General features: G+C 47.6%; 1 protein-coding gene across 3 annotated transcripts in view; it reads right to left on the bottom strand.

Annotated features, from left to right (window-relative positions):
* Nucleotides 1-17,219, bottom strand: part of LOC102463405 (putative RNA-binding protein Luc7-like 2) — a 75,052-nt gene that overhangs the window by 48,525 nt on the left and 9,308 nt on the right. The window contains exon 1 of one of the 3 annotated variants that reach the window (XM_075935393.2): nucleotides 13,293-13,494. The exons of 1 other annotated variant lie outside the window; for it this stretch is intronic. In XM_075935393.2, the coding sequence (XP_075791508.1) occupies nucleotides 13,293-13,353 (61 nt within the window). In that variant the 5' untranslated portion in view covers nucleotides 13,354-13,494. Of the gene's footprint in view, nucleotides 1-13,292; nucleotides 13,495-17,219 lie in introns of those variants that run through there. One more of the 3 variants, XM_075935401.2, reaches the window with a different exon arrangement.

The following is a 17,219-nucleotide window of genomic DNA, read 5'->3' as shown; positions in this document are numbered from 1 at the left end:
ACATGTGGAGATGCATCATGGGTACTACAAAGCAATGGCCACAAGTGAGAATCTAGGTCAGGAAAGGGCATGATGCATCTCATGGGCCAAATCCGGCCCACCAAGCCACTGAATACAGCTCACAGGCCCCCTTGCCAGTACCCTAAGACACACAGAAGCTGCTGTTTTAAGCACAGGGCTCCTCCGTGTGCCTCTCTGCTATGGAGAGGTTTTATGTGATCTCCCCACACCCAGCACAATCTCTCAGCTCCTATCGGCCAGAAACAAACAGCCAATAGGAGCTGAGAGACTGGCCATGGGGAGTGGAGGGGCAACACAAGTCTCTCCCTCCTCCTGGAGCACCACATGGAGGGAACAGCCTGCATTTTCAAGTGGTATAGGGCTGAAGCAGGCAGGGATCCCAGCCTGCCTTGGGGGCTGCTGTAGGCCTGCCTGCCGGGAGACACTTAGGTAAGTGCCTCCCAGCCAAACCCTGCCTCTGGCACCCCAACCCCTCCTGCACACCAACTCTCTCCCAGAGGTCACCATTCAAACCCACTGTACCCCCTGTCCCAGGTCACAAGTCCCTCCCAGACCCTGTAAACCCTCCTATACTCCTCCCCCAAGCCAGAATCCTCTCCTGCTCACATACTTCCTCCCTGGCTCTACACCCCAATACCCAACCCAGATCACAACCCCCATCTTCACCCAAACTCCCTGTCAAACCCCACACTGTCTCCTGCACCCCAATCCCTTACTCCGTGCACCCTTCTCAACCTCCATCCTAGACCCTACATTCTCTCCACAGAAAAATATGACCCTTGACCACTTTCCAAAATCTTGAAGTTTCCCCCCACTTAAAAATATTGCCCACCTATGATCTAGGTACTTATTTAGCCCCTCTGTTCACTGTAGCAAACAACAATATGGGCTCACTGACTGTCAGGGTGTACTAGATTTCTTCCAGCACCTCTTCCTAGAAGGTGCACAAACATATTCTTGATGGGGAAGGATAAGAGGAGAAAGTATCTGAATCAGTCTTCTGAAAACCTAAACTTGTAGCTCCATTGAACAACTCTCAGAATGCATACGTTCAAGGTGAGCATAAATAAATAGGATAAAACTCACATTTTACCACTAACAAAGATCTTAATAAGATAGATAAAAGTGGTAGATGACTTGATGAAATCTTTTACAACTTTTTTTTTAAAGGAACTCTGGAAAAGGATTTTTAGACATTCTTTGCCTTCTGATGCTCCTGTGAGGCAGGACACTGTGCACAGGAGTTCTTAGTTCCATTAAAGCTAAAGATATCAATATGAAAGCCAAGTTGTTAGAAAAAGCAATCTTTTCCTTCCATCCATTAGAAGACAGACCTGAGGATTAAAAAACAGATTTGAGAGAATAGAGTGACCGTTATCTCCTTATCCTTCTGCAGTAAGACTTTACATGTTCCCCCAAAAAAGCTCTTTCCCATGCAAGATATTTTTGAATTTCCTCTGCACCTTTGATGAAAAGTAGAGACCTGAAACCAAGTGGATAACAAGGTATCCATATGAGACATCAGTTTACACTATTCTATTACCCACACTGAATGCCACTCATACCTAATGCTGGACTAGGTCTACATTCTTGATCACTAGCCTTCTGGAGATTTGACAAGGGGTGGGATGGGGGGGGGGGAGATTTGACATGTCTATAAATCACCAGAGCATCTGTCTTCTTGCTTGCTATGGTTAACTTCACAACCAAACTTTCATATGAAGGGTATAAATGTAACAAGCAGTATCCTCTGGAAAGACATCAATTACCTTCAGACCTTCAAGATAAAATGCATGTATGTATGATGTATGTGCCAACCTCCTCCCAGCAGCTGCTTCAAAATAAAATGCAAGGACATAACAATTGCATTGGACAGGGATCCCAATCATTGTGTCTTTCTACATTAATCCTTGTAGATTTCTGAACCAATATCAAATTAAACCCAGCTGTTCTTTACTGCTTCTGCAAAAATTTGAGAGAAGCAAGACCTTCCCTACAGAGTTATCTTCATCCTCCTCTCTAGTGGAAATAAAGCTTGGCCTCAGAAGGATCTCTTGGCTCATCAACATGATCCTCAGCTTAAACCTACCCAGATAGCTGGCACAGTCCAGTGCATGAAGAAAGACGTGGATCATTGAAACTTCCTTGAAAAGCCCAACTTTCCCTTAGCGCCAAGTGCAAGAGATTCTGGGAGCTGTAGTGTCAAAGATGCAACTTTTGAGCACTAAGAGCACTAGCCATAAAACAAAATATACCCATCTACAAAGGGAAACTCTGTTCCCAACTGAGGAATAAAGAAAGGGCTTTCAGCTGGTACTAGACACCTCAAGGGAGCCTCACAGAAGACCTGCAGTGATCTGGCTGGTTTGACAAATATACGTCATTGGCAATCCCTCAAAATTCAAGTATGACTGTCTTCCATAAAATGATAGCCAGTCTGTGGATCAAGGATTGTCTTACTAGTCACTCACAGATCCACCAGTCAAGTCATTAGCTCTCTTCTCCACTCCTGCACCACCACACCTCTGGACAGGCCCCTCTATCCAAACCCTCTTGGCCCATCCCGCCTTCTCACAGCCTTCAATCACCAGCCATCCCTCCCTCCCCCTGCACCTTTTCCTGCTCCTGCCCTACCCGCCAATAAAACAGTTTGTTCACATGCAGAGTTCGGAGACTCTCCTGGCAGCTAGCACTGGGAAGGACCATACTCTGCAAGCTGGTGAGCCTCACATGCAATTGAAAACCAAACAATCAATAAAACGGGGCCCAACACTATGCAAATCCCCTTTATTCCAGGTGCTCCTGGACACCCGGCTCACTAGTGAGAGGTAGGGGCTGGGTTACATGCAAGCGGAAAGGTAGGGAGAGAATTCCCTGCTCTTCGTGCCCGGTCACTTCCTGTCTTTGCAGGGTGGCAGAACTCCAGATGTGCTCTTCCAGCTGGCAAGCGAGCTCCTGCCATGGGGCCAGGACATGCTCCATGCAGATAGGGTGCAATGGAGAGACATGGAACCACAAGGGAGTCCCCAGCTTAATGTGCCCGCATTCTACTGAGAACCATAATTGGGTCATGAAGGAAGAGAGTCTGATGAGGTAATATGGGCCACTAGTCCTTATTCTGGAGCTCCATGACCTACAGTTCACCCCCCTCCTTCCACCTCTACCCCCGTCTCCATCCCTATACCCCTTCCTCCTGTCTCCATTCCTACATCCACCATCCTCCCTCCCCCTCCCCACACTGTCCACAGGGAAGGGCACACGGCTCCTGCAGCATGGGGAAGGGTGTGTGGCTCCCCAGAGCATGGGGGAGGCCACACAGCTGAGGGCGGTGGGATGCAGAGTGATGTGATGACATCCTGCAGAAAAATTTTTATATAGATGGAGAGGGAGAGAAAATACTAAATTTCTCATTTAAAATAACAGTTGCAATTAAATCTTATCACAACCATCCTACACCTACACTCTGTCACCTAAAAATCAATGAATTACTCTAGTCTGTCCAGCCTAACAACCAGTGCTTACCTTGTTGCATGCTAGGGGAGGGGGCGTCGGCCCCGGAGGAGGAGTGTGGAGGCTTCCCTGCGCCGGCAGCGCTGGAGGAGTAGTTGAGCACAGGGGTTTCCCTGCACCATGGGAGTGGGGGTCGGCCCCGGGGCTTTGGCTGGGCCGGGCCATGCTGCGGGAGGGGGGTTTGGCCCCGGGGCAGGCGCCCGCGGGGGTTGGCTGTGCTGCAGGAGGGGAGGGCGGGGGTTGGCCAGGGGGGAGGTTGGCTGAGCCGGGCCGCACTGTGGAAGGGGGGTTTGGCCCCGGGGCAGGCGACCGTGGGGATTGGCTGCGCTGCGGGAGGAGAGGGTGGGGGTTGGCTGGGCTGGACTGGACTGTGGAAGGGGGTTTGGCCCCGGGGCAGGAGCCCGTGGGGGTTGTCCATGCTGCGGGGGGGGGGGGGGGGGGGGGGGGGTTGGCTGCGCTGCACCGCAGTAGGGGGGTTTGGCCCCGGGGCAGGTGCCCGCAGGGATTGGTCGCGCTGTGGGAGGAGAGGGGATGGGCCGGGCCACGCTGTGGAAGGGGGGTTTGGCCCTGTCATGGGAGCGGGGGGGGGGGGGGGGAGGTTTGTCCCCGGGGCAGGCACACGAGGGGTTTCCCTGCACCGCGGGGGAGGAGGGGAGGGGAGTCGGGCCCGGAGGAGGCATGTGCTGGCTTCCCTCGGGGGGGGGGGGGGGGGAATCCTGGGAGGAGGCAGATGCAAGGGACTCTCTGCTGCCACTGGCACCCTGTCCCCACTCCCCAGACCCTACTCCCCTGTCCCCAGCTACAGAACTCTGTCCCCATTCCCGTCCCCATTCCCTGAACTCTGTCCCCACTGGCACCGTCCCCTGCTCATAGAATCATAGAACTGGAAGAGACCTCAGAAGGTCATCAAGTCCAGCCCCCTGCTCTTGGCAGGACCAGTTCCAACTAAATCAACCCGGCCAGGGCTTTGTCAAGCTGAGACTTAAACACCTCTAGGGATGGAGACTCTACTACTTCCCTAGGTAACCCATTCTAGTGCTTCACCACCCTCCTAGTGAAAGAGTTTTTCCTAATATCCAACCTGGACCTCTCCCACCACAACTTGAGACCATTGCTCCTTGTTCTGCCATCTGTCACTACTGAGAACAGCCTCTCTCCATCCTCTTTGGAACCTCCCTTCAGGAAGTTGAAGGCTGCTATCAAATCCCCCCTCACTCTTCGCTTCTGCAGACTAAACAGACCCAAGTCCCTCAGCCTCTTCTCATAAGTCATATGCTCCAGCCCCCTAATCATTTTGGTTGCCCTCCACTGGACCCTCTCCAATGCGTCCACATCTTTTTTGTAGTGGGGGGCCCAGAACTGGACATAATACTCCAGATGCGGCCTCACCAAAGCCGAATAAAGGGGAATGACGACATCTCTGGATCTGCTGGCAATGCTCCTCTTAATGCAACCTAATATGCCATTAGCCTTCTTGGCTACAAGGGCACACTGTTGACTCATATCCAGCTTCTCATCCACTGTAACCCCCAGGTCCTTTTCTGCAGAACTACTACTTAACTGGTTGGTCCCCAGCTTGTAACTATGCTTGGGATTCTTCTGTCCCAAGTGCACTTGTCCTTGTTGAACCTCATCAGATTTCTTGTGGCACAATCCTCCAATTTGTCTAAGTCATTCTGTACCCTATCTCTGCCCTTAAGGGTATCTACCTCTCCCCCCAGCTTAGTGTCATCCGCAAACTTGCTGAGGGTGCAATCCATCCCCTCATCCAGATCATTAATAAAGATATTGAACAAAACCAGTCCTAGAACCGAACCTTGGGGCACTCCGCTAGAAACCGACCGCCATCCTGACATCGAGCCATTGATCACTACTCACTGGGCCCGGCCTTCTAGCCATCTTCCTATCCATCTTACCATCCATTTATCCAATCCACAATCCCTTAACTTGCTGGCAAGAATATTGTGCAGAACCCTGTCATCTGCCCTCCCAGCACCCTGTTCCCTCTCCCCTGCCCCCAGCCGCAGAACTCTGCCCCACAAAATGTATAATTATAAATGCTTAATTTTAGATTTAAATAGCATGAATAAAAAACAGACCATTTATTTCATAACTATAAACATGTGATTTTAATTTTATATATCGCATAATTTAAAAATAAACTGTTTATCAGAGTGTGTAAGTAAGGGTTGGGGATAGCAAGTGATGGAGAGGAGGAGAATAGAGAGGGCGGGGCTTCAAGGAAGGGGCTGGGCAGTAGATCTTCGCCTGTTCTGAGATTTAAAAGTGATCTTTGGTGTAAAAAGGTTGGAGACCACTGCTCTAGACAGTACTGGGTCCTGCCAGAAGGGCAAGGAACTGGACTCAATGACCTCTTGAGGTCCCTTACAGTCCTAGTATTCTAGGATTCAGGTTTGGCATGGGACAGAACACTGATGTAGATGTGTCAGTCATCTTATTTGATTCAGAAGATCTTGCAGAGGCACAACTGACAGTACTGTTCAAGAAATTTGAGGCATTCACTGTACATAACCCAGGTTTCAGCAACATACAAGAGAGCTGGGATAACAGCAGGGCTGGGCAATAATTTTTGCTAGAGGGCCATTCTAAGATTTTGGAAAGTGGTTGAGGGTCACACTCTTCCATGGTATTAATGGAGGAGGTGCAAGGTCTGGGAGGGAGTCTGGGTGCAGAAGGGAGTTTGGGGTAAGGGACTGGAGTACAGGAGGGAGAATGGAGTCTGGGAGGGAGTTTAGGTGAAGGAGGCAGTTGTGACCTAGGACAAGGAACTGGGGTACAGGTTTCGGGATGTGACCTAGGACAGGAGGGGATTGTGATCTCAGGCAGGAGCCTGGGGTGCCAGATCAGGGAGGGGGTATAGGTACATGAGGAGTAGCGAGGCTGGAGTGGAGGGCAGAGGAAGGGAGTGGCTGGGGTGCCAGAAGTAGATTCTGGCCAGGAGACTTACCAGCTAACAGCCAAACCAGCCTGCTTGCAAAGCTTAAAATGTTTCTACCTGATTAGCCATGCGCCTGAGTGAGTGAGCAGGAGGGTGGCTGCCAGCTATTCAAACAAGCAGCTCCCATTGGCCAATTTCTGTCCAGAAACTGGCCAATAGGATTGTGCTGGGGGCGGGAGCAATGTCTGAATCTTCTCCCCCCTCTCCCCTTCCGGACTCAAAAAGAAAGTCTCAGCCACATTTCTGAGTGGCATGTGGGGCAAGCAGGAGAGCCTGCCAGAGGCTCCCCACTGCCTCCGCAGGCTGGATCCGGTAGCTTAGCAAGCCAGATTTTGCCCAGGCCTAGATAATACCCTGCTACACGAAAAGCTTGGTTTGTTGTTGATGTCAAAATCTGAAAACATTTTCTCAAGTATCTGAAAATGACTGTGGTGCTTTGAAGGCAGTACAGTATTGAATTTCCTCACCAATGCCAGCTGTCTATGACAGATAGCTACCAAAGTAAAGGAAGTGCTTGATGTTCTCCAGGATTTCTTTATTGATCTAAGATGTGCAAGAAGGAGCCTGTTGATGCAGAGCCTTCTGGAAGAGTGTTTCATATTCTTGCTGTTGTATTTGGGGCAGAGTTGGTTGTAAGCCTCAGGAAAAAGTGTTGATTTATTTGAAGATCATCTTCTGAGTGAGCGCGCAGGGAACAGTCATCTGCATATTGGAGTTCAATGAATGAATGATGATGATAGTGATAATCTTTGTTATGAATCAGAGGTGATTGAAGCTGAAAAGCTTGCTACCCATTCTGTACTGGATGTCAAATCCAAACAATGCATCATTAAATCACCAACTCCACCTCAAGAACATTAACACAGATGGAGTTTGAGGCCTCCTGAATGAAGTCTGGATTCTCAGACTTTCAGCAATGTGTCAGAGCTGCTGATTCTCTTCTAATACTTCATGAGTTAACAGGAGCTCAGTAGCACTGACTTTGAAAGCTGATACTCTCAGTGTGGCAGACACAAGGCTTGGTAGGGCACTTATATTCAGGTGATGGTGTGGGGCACTTCAAACAACTGTGCTGCTTCACTGAGCTTACTGGATAAGTGCTACAGTTGAGCCACAATGGCTAGCACAGGCACCAATGCCAACGACTCATGTCTTGGCCATGTGCGGCTTCTGCTTTGAAGATTTACCCTTCAAAGCACTTTGGCCCAGGCTCATGTCAAATGTACATAACTTTCTGGAGTTGCCTGGAGGATGCATTAGAGACATTCCTCATGTCTTCTTGGAGCTCAAGGAGACATGTGCCAATACATCTGGCACTGCTTAATGTTGTGGTGGAGTCTAAGCACAGATAATGCAACAAATACACTCATCTGTCATTAATAGTCCTATTGTAAGGATGTGGTTTGAAGCTTATGAATGATTTTCCTGGCTCCTTATGTCCTTCAGAAAAACCAAAGCAAATACAGCACCAAGATTATTAGGCTAAAGTTATGCACCAGAGCAAAGCAGATGCATCACAATCACCAGCACCAGGGTGCTGAAGTCAGGCTCCCAATTTAGGGATGTCAACATGTCAATGCCTGAGCTTATCAGTTAATCCTGTTAATTACATGCATTTCTCCCAATTGCTGTCTCTGTAGCAGAGGTGGCAAGGGAGGGGGAGAGGAGGAGGAGCCGGTGGGGAGCCTCCCCCTCCCCACCAGCTGCCTCAGAGAGGCAGCAGCATGAAGGGCAAGGGGGCAGGCAGGAGCTGATACTCGCAGAGAACCGGCTTTTAAGCCAGCTCTTCTCCGCACGTACTGGTTCCGTGTACCCACTTGTCCCTGAGGTCTCCTACAGAGGCTGGGGGGGGGGGGGGGAGAGGGCAGGAGCTGGTGCTGGGGGGAGCTGGCTTAAAAACTGGTTCCTCCTAGCACTGGCTCCATGATGCTGCCTGTCCCCTCCCAAACTGCTGCCTCAGAGGCAGCAGTGGGGGTGGCACAGGGGAGGTTACCACAAAGCAGCCTCTGTCTACAGGGGACCTGGGCCTGCCACAGATAGGAGCTCCTGCACTGCTGCCTCTGCATCAGAAGCAGCAGCGCAGGGTGGCAGGGGATTCCTCAGGACTTGGGCTGGGAGCACACTGGCTATCAGCCCCGCCTTCAGAGACTATCGAATAGTCATGTAATCACCAAAGTTTCATGTGGTTACATGACTATTCAATTACATGCTATCTAACAATTCCAAGGAAAGTGTTGGCAAAACTACTAAACCCATGATGTCCAACACACTAGCCAACAACAACTACATGTGGCTATTTGACTGGTTGAGTGTGGCTAGTTTGCTCCAGCAGCAGTCACAGCCACTATAGTGGCTACTGCTTCAGAAATGGTTGGGCACCATGGTACTAAATGGGCACCTAAGGTATGGGGTGCATGCAAAACTGCTTCAGAGATGAAGCACTGCAAATCAACAAATAGGCAAAACCATGTCTAAATGATTGTAGTGTTGAAGCAGTTGGTGCAAAAGACAAAAGTAGAACTTGGACCAGAGTGGCAGCCAAAGACTTCACTAAGAAATTATATTCTGTGTATTTCAAGGAGCTGGGCGGGGGGGGGGAGAGGGGAGAGAGGGAAGAGCTGCAGCAATGACTGGAGAGGTTCTTTGCAGACCAATCCAGGAACTGCACTGAAGGTGGTGGTTAAACTCTACAGGATGGAATAGAAGTGCTGGCCTAGTCACCACCACACCAATGATGTCCATGGAATAAATGTGAAGAGGTTGAGAATTTCTGACAATCTCAGGATTCTCACCTTCTCAGCTAACAAACATTACGTTTGTTAATGGAAAACAAAACCTCTAATGTTGCTTCTGAAGATTCCAGTTCTTATAAATGCTTGCAATCTAAAACTACACGCAAAAAACAATTATCCAACTGTAAAGATTACTCTATTCAACTCATTAAGAGTTTCTTCTACATCACTTGGAATTTTTTAAATCCCTGATTTTCTCATCAGCCTCATCAACAGACTACTCAACTCTGACTCTACATAATCTACCAGTTTATATTCCTACAAGATGAATGGCATACCCTGAACTTTATGAATACAGTTTACTACATCACTTTACCTTGGAAAGTCATTGGGCTCCATTTGTTCAATACCTTAAACTGTTTACATAGTCACAAGCATGTGTGTGTGATGTTGAAAACCATCAAAAACTTAAATTTGTACTTAATAAAAGTACTAAATTAAGTAATCTCAACAATCCTGCTATGTGGGATGGGAATGGGAGTTCAATAAGAGGCTGAAAGACAAATTGCTACTAGGATGTAAAATCAGTTAAAGTAAGAAATGCTTAAAAGATGAGCCCCTATGCCAGGGGAGGGGAACCTAAGACCTAGGACCTGGATGTGGCCCCCGGCTTGCCTGGATTAAACCCCCGAGGCTCTCCTCAGCACTGGGGGACCTTGATACACTAGACTCCCCACCATCCCCCCGTGGGGCTGGAGCACACAAAATCAACTAGCCTAGGCCCCCTTAGGCTTTGGTGTGCAAAGGAAACATGGGAAGTGTCTTTCTCCTTCTCAGTCAGGGACCACATCAGTGAGGGATCTGTTTTCTTTTCCTAGCTTCACTTCCTCCCTGGATTTTTCTGTGGCTCAGTGGCCCTCAACCCAAAAAAAGTTCCCCACCCCATGTAAGCATTTCTCAGTCTCACTCAGTTGCTGAAAATCTCAGCAATCACACAGTTACATGCATTGACAGCTCTGCTTTATACTATAGAGCCCGCAGCGAAGCCTCCGCCAGCCCCTGCCTGCTCTGCTCCCACGGAGGAGGCTTCCCTAACCTGTGGCGGGCAGGTGGAAGGGGGGGGGAGATGGGGGATGCGGTGGGCCTGGAGCAGTCCTTTGCCCAGGGCAAGCAGGGAGCTGCTCAAGACCCTGCAATAAACTGGAACCAGTAAGCATTACCCATTTACAGTGATGCTTACTGGTTATCCAGTTAACTGGTTAACCTTTCACATCCCTAGTTTCTACCTTGTCTTAATATTGAAGAATTATTTAACATTTCAATAAAATGTTACTACCTAATAAATAGATATTACAGTTTTGTTACCAGTACTAAAGCAAAATGAAAACTGATTTTAAGATGTGACACTGAGCAAATATAGGCATCCTCAACTTAAGTTATTTCAATTTAAAAATATTGTCAGGACAAAGCTACTACCTAACAGTTACATGAGATAGAGGCATTTTTAAAGGGTTTAATAACAATTAGCATCCATTGAATGTACCAAAAAAGTTAATGAGCTCGGAGCTAAGTGTTATCAACCTGAAGCCTCCCCTACTCTCCCTTTTACAAGCAAGTTTTAAAGTATTGTGTTAGATTCTTCTCATTCCAATTACGGTTTTGAGATTAAAAACAGCCTATGTGAAAGAAAAAAAGGCATGCAAGTAAATTAATGGACATGTAACGAAAGTGTGAGATGTGTATTTCCAGCCCTAAGAGAAATTAAACAATTTTACCATAACACGTTTACTTACCATGAGGCAAAAATGTATTTTTGTAACTTCGTAACTTTCATTTTATCATGGGGTATGTCTACACTTGCACCCTCTTTCGAGAGAGGGATGCAAATGAAGACATTTGAAATTGCAAATGAAGCCACGATTTAAATATCCCGCACTTCATTTGGATAATCATGTTACAGCGCTATTTCAAAATAACAGACGCTGTTAAGACACGGTTATTTCAAGAAAAACCCCTTCTCTCAAAATAACCTTTATTCCTCATACAATGAGGTTTACCAGTTATTTCGAGATAAGGGTTTTTTCTTAAAATAACAGCATCTTAACAGCATCTATTATTTCGAAATAGCACTATAATGCAAATATGCAAATGAAGCAAAGGATAGTTAAATCCCAGCTTCATTTGCAATTTCAAATGTCTTCATTTGCATCCCTCTCTCAAAAGAGGGTGCAAGAGTAGACATACTCATGCTTAATAAACCCTCATTTCCCTCCTGTAGTTTGCATTAAAATACACCTGTAGTATAATACAAACTCTACATACTCTCTAAATTAAAAATTACTGAATTTAAGATGTAACTTTTACCTTCTACTAAATTAGGACTACTTAATCTCAGGGATAGTGTCCCTAGCCTCAGTTTGCCAGAAACTGGGAATGGGCAATAGGGGATGGATTACTTGATGATCTTCCTAAATTTGAATTGTGGGATTTTTGTTACTGAATTTACAGAACTAAAATTGAGTTTGCAGGGCTGGCAGTTATATTTAAGTCACCTATTTGCTTGTAACTGAGAAAATCTGATTTGCAAATTACTGGGGCACAGATTCCAAGGCCAGAAGAGATCATTATGCTCATTAAATCTGACTCCTATATAACAGAAGCCATAGAACTTTCCCAAAATAATTCCTAGAGAAGATATTCCACAAATCATCTAATCTTTATTTAAAAGTTATCACTGATGGAGAAGTAAATTGTTCCAGTGGTTAATTACTCTCACAATTTACATCTTACTTCTTGTCTGAAATGTGGCAAGGGTCACAGTCAAAATAAATCTCCAAGGTTCAAAGGTAGTAAAAAATGCAACATTTAAGTACCAAAAGTTCAAAGCACCTAAATCTGCAGCTTTCATTATCTTCAGCACCTCTGAAAATCAAATCATTTAAAGCATCTTCATTTTTTAAACTTGACAATTTTCCATACTTCCAGAGTAGTTTCACTGCAGTCATAGCTGTGTTAATCCAGTTTTATGCTGCTATCATGGCACTTGAACTGATTTTTTAAAATTATGGCATGGTCTGCTACCAGTCTTACCTGACCACTTATTTTTCTCCAACAAGCATTTATAAGACATGCTTAAAAGCTGAGCCCCTAGGCAATTATTTCTCAAACTCACTCAATATACCCTTGTCAGAAAGGTCTGAGAAAATAGGAGAGTCTGAAAGTCAACCTCATGCTTTGTATTGCACATAAAAATTTAAAATATCTAAACTATGTCTCAATAACAATACAATAGCCTGTCAGGTTGTGTTCCTATTTTTTAAAATGGAAACCTGAATAGCGAGAATGTAAACAGTAGCACCGGAAAAGCCCTTCTAAGATGAACCTGCAGACATTAATCATTCCATTTTACTTTCTGAACAGTTCTCACGATGATGCCTCAGCCACGCCGGACTAAATTTTAACAACCTGATTCTCGTTTTCAAATGTGATCATCACTTTCCCGCCTGCTGACTGAAATGATGGTTTGGGTCAGACTTTCCTTAGACAGACTCTTAACACCCCGCCATAGCGCTGCACATGACTATTTGAAAGGCTGAACCCTCTGCCCGAACAAGGCAAATTGCTGCGTCTCAGAGCAACGAGACGAGGGCGGATTTGCACGTGTTTTATCCGTGCCGGAGCCGGGGTGGGAAGGACGTGTCCGCGGCCTCGGCCGGCTCCGGAGACAGGCCTGCGCCACCCAGCACAAGAAAGGAAATAAGGGCTTCTCCGCCTCCTGCCCGGGGCGGCTGGGGGGGACAGGGCCGCAGGCATCGGGGGTTTCCTGTCACACTCGCAGCCCGGTTCCGCCCGGCGCCCCTCACACAGCGCGTCACCGCCTCCAACCGGCCCGCGCGCCGCCCATGACCTTTCACCCCTTAGTCCCGCCCCGAACGGGAGGGGGGAGCTGGCGCCCGTCCTGCCAATCATCGCTACCAGCCGCGCTCGCTCGCTCCCCAGCCGTTGCCCCCCCCCCCCCCGCTGTAACCGTGGGGCGCAACAGCCTCGGCCCCCAGCCGGGTGGCACTTACCGTCCCGGGACGTGCCCATGAGCTGGTCCAGCATGGCGCGCATCTGGGCCTGCGCCGACATCCTGAGCGCGCGGGGCCCGGCCGAGCCGGCGGAGTCGGTGTGAGCCCCGCCGACAGCGGCCTACAGCGCTTCGGGCCTGACGCTGCGCTCGCCCCCGCCCTTTGGCGGGTCCGGGCGGAGCCTCTCGCCGCGGCCGGTGAAGGCTACGATGGCGCCTCCGCCTCGCGTTCGCGGTTCGTGCCGAAGGGCAAAGCGGGAAACTGCCTCGCGCTACTCTCGGTCTCGCGACTTCGCTTTCCCTCCTCCCCCCGCGCCGCGCGCTCCCTTCACGCTTGCTAGACGCACGCGCGGCAGCGGTAACGGAAACCCGCGCGCGCGCGCGCGCTCTCCCTTTTTGACGTCAGAGCCATTAAGTTAAACACCCGCTGATTGGGCTTGTGGACGTATCTGTCTGTGACACAAGCGGCTCCGCGGTTCCTGGTTGGATTCTGGAACCTTTAGTCAGGCTGGGCGAGCGAGCGAGCGCTGATTGGGCACGGGGCTCTCGTTCTCGTTCTGTGTGACGGCCTCGCTCTTCTCCCGCCCTCGAGGCGGGCGAACCCAAGAGTTGTATTTGCCTCTTCATTCAATAAAGGCGGAAGAACCAACCCCCGCCTCTCCTCCAAGACTAGTACAATCCGAGCGCCGCTTGAGGAGCGTACAGCGGCTGCGCTGTCCCCGCACGAGCCGCTGGAACGCGCTGTGGGGAGGGCTCGAGGGCTGCCTGCGTGGCCGGCGGCGCAGGTGAGCACCTAGGCTGCGTTCCCTGCGCGCGCCAGCCACGGGGGCGGCGCCCGGCAGCCAGGGGTTGTCAGGCTGGCTCTGCGCGCCGCCCAACGGGAGCGCTGCGACCCCGCGCCAGGAAGAGGCCGAGCTCGAGGACCGCCACGCTCCCGTGAAAGCAGCGCAGTCAGATCTTGCCATAATGGAGAAGGCGGGGGCCAGACTCAGTGACTCCCACAGGTGGCTGTATTGATGGGGACAGACCCCCCCCAGCTGCGCACAGAGACCCCCCCCCCCGCCACAAGGGCTACAGGCCCCAATTAGGGTAATTCTTTCCTCTCAACCAACTGGGGAAGTAGAATCATTTAGCCTAGATCTGCTCCTTCCACAACAATCACGAAAGAGTCAAATACACTCACACACTCTCCAAATCAGTTCATGTGTATCATCACTTCCATTTCTATACAGCACTAATCTGGCAGTTGAAGCAAACTGTTTCATCCAAACACAAATACTTAAGACATGAAACCAAAGTATTAAAAATGAGTCGACAAAGGTTTATCTTAATTGAAAATCACACCATTTTTACCAAACTGGGCTTTTCAGTCTTCAATTAATTCAACTGACAGAGACCAAAGTCTCTGTGCATGTTCTACTCCAATCTCCAAAATACAAAGGAATGAGATAATTTGAGGAAATATTTTTATCATGTGTAATAATACTTTACATTGAATATGAGGAAGAAAACTACATAGCTCCAGGAGAAAAGGAAAGAAAAAGCAGTAGCAACTTTCTTCCAAATCAGAATTGGACATAACAGACATACTGAGTCAAACCAAAGGTTCATCTAGTCCTCTATCATGCTTTATGACAGTGGCCAATGTCAGGTGCTTCAGAGGGGATGAACAGAACAGGGAATCATCAAGTGATCCATCCACTATCACCTATTCCCAGCTTCTGGCAAACAGAGGCTTTGGACACTTTTTTAGAGTATGGTTTTACAATCCTGCCCATTCTTGCTAATGGTTATTGGAGGACCTAACCTCCATGAACTTAGCTAGTTCTTTTTTGAATTATAGTCTCTTGGCATTTACATCCTCTGGCAGAATTCCACAGGTTTACTGTGCATTGTGTGAAGAAATACTTCCATTTTAAAGCTGTTGACTATTAATTCATTTGGTGCCCCCAAATTTCGTGCTATGAGAAGGAATAAATAACACTTCCCTATTTCTCCAAAACAGTCATGATTTTAACGATCTCTGTCATATCTATAAACTTGTATTTTTCTGTTGTTCTTGTGTAGGCTCTATAGCAACATCTGTATAGCATGTGGCTGTTGGTACCAGCTCTTTTAATTGAACAGCCAATATCTTTCTGTCCCTCTTTTCCACACATTCCTCTCAGACCTAAGATTTACTGCTTGACACAGTAGCTCTTTGTACTTGGTCCCTTTCACATACATGGATACTTTGTCACAGTATATCCAAAATTTTTCTGTACACTGGTGGATGACAAGCCAATTCCCTTTATTGATTTTGTACAATTCATTGCCAGTTTCTTAACTGTATTTGAAAGATTCTGCTTGTTTTTCAAGTTGTTGCAGAATTTTTGTGTGTGTGTGATCTTTCTACAATTTTTATAGTAAAATATATTAGCTACTTCATTGGAGTCTTTATATTGCACTAGAACACTTACCCAGCATTGCCCAGGGGCGGAGAGGTGGGTATGCAGGCCTCCTGCCAGGATGGAGTGAAGCAGTACACGGGCCCAGACTGTCAGTGGGAAGTAGGGGGTATGCAAGCCTGGGTGGGTGCAGGGGTGGGGAGATGCACAGGCCTCCTGCTGGCGCTCCCTAAGCCCATTACAGAGTTGTGGGAGGGCTTGCAGGCCTCCTACTGGCCCATGGGGGAAGGGTAAAGTCATGCAGGCCGGCCGGCCATGGCCATGCTGAATCTGGAGGAGAGGTGAGGATGGGGCCAGCAGAACTTTCCCACTGGAGCTGAAGGGCAGGGTTTGGGATAGGGGAGCCACTTACTTGGACTGGTGGCAGGCTATATATGTATACATATACACACATTTTTGGATCTCTATGGCTCTCTTGGTTTGGTCTGCACACCTTTATCATGTGTGTTTTTAGACTTTTGCTCTGTTCATGGACCCTTTCTAGAAACTTCTGAATCAGATTCCATTGTTCATTCAGAAACCACAGCTTCATAACAATCAAATCTAAAGCAGACAGAGGAAAAATACATAAAATCAATGTTAAGGTACTTAGACACAGTAAAGTACTATGACCTAAGATGTAAGTTGAAAAATAATGATTTTAATGCCAGTAGGATCAAAATATGTTTTTACATGAAGCATTGTGTGCTTCTGCCCCCTGTTGTTAGGTTGTTGGTAGTTGCCATGGCAATTGATTATACTTTTCATTATTTTAATTTAAAAAATTACCCCAAACTGAGTGAATATGATTTATTTTTAATCAAAAGTATGGCCCAAATTTGTTTTTTACCCAGTGTCTGCTGTTATATGTATTGTTTGGTTGGAAGCCCTATAACTCTATCTTCAGCTATCATACAGAAAGATCGACCCCTATTTTTGTAATTGTATGCATGGAACTTTAAAAAAAAATGGGAATTTGCCTGCCCCATGGTACCAAACAGTTGCCTGGCTCATGGTTTAATGCATTTGCTATCAACGTACTTTTTTTGCCCTTCACAATGTAGTAATAGTTGTATAATTTTAATGTGAATAAAATATAATTGAATGGAATTGTGTGAGGTGAGTGAATGCATAGTATGTCAGAGCACCTGCAACATCATATGCCGAACAAGTACTTTTTTTACAAGGTTTTTTTTTTTTTGTGTGTGTGTGTGTGTGTGTGTGTGTGTGTGTGTGTCCTCTGAGTCCCTTTCTTTGGATGGAATGTAACTTTTCACATCAGGGTAAATTTGGAGAACGATCATGTTAAAATACAGAATGAAATTATGGCAGTGTAATAACAGCAGTTCTTTAGAGACCTCTCTCCTGAAAGTCAGGTTCTTGTGGGTGTAACTGGCAAGACCAATAGGTTCGATCTGCTTCTTAAGTTTTATGGGCAATGTTATAGGAGCTCATTTGTTAGTCTCCAAGGCTACATCTACACTACATGCTTCTTGCACAAG

Source organism: Pelodiscus sinensis, chromosome 1 (genome assembly GCF_052426305.1).
Source record: "Pelodiscus sinensis isolate ZL-2025 chromosome 1, ASM5242630v1, whole genome shotgun sequence".
Taxonomy (NCBI): domain Eukaryota; kingdom Metazoa; phylum Chordata; order Testudines; family Trionychidae; genus Pelodiscus; species Pelodiscus sinensis.
Note: the sequence above shows the minus strand (reverse complement) of the source record. Positions and strands in the feature narration are given on the sequence as shown.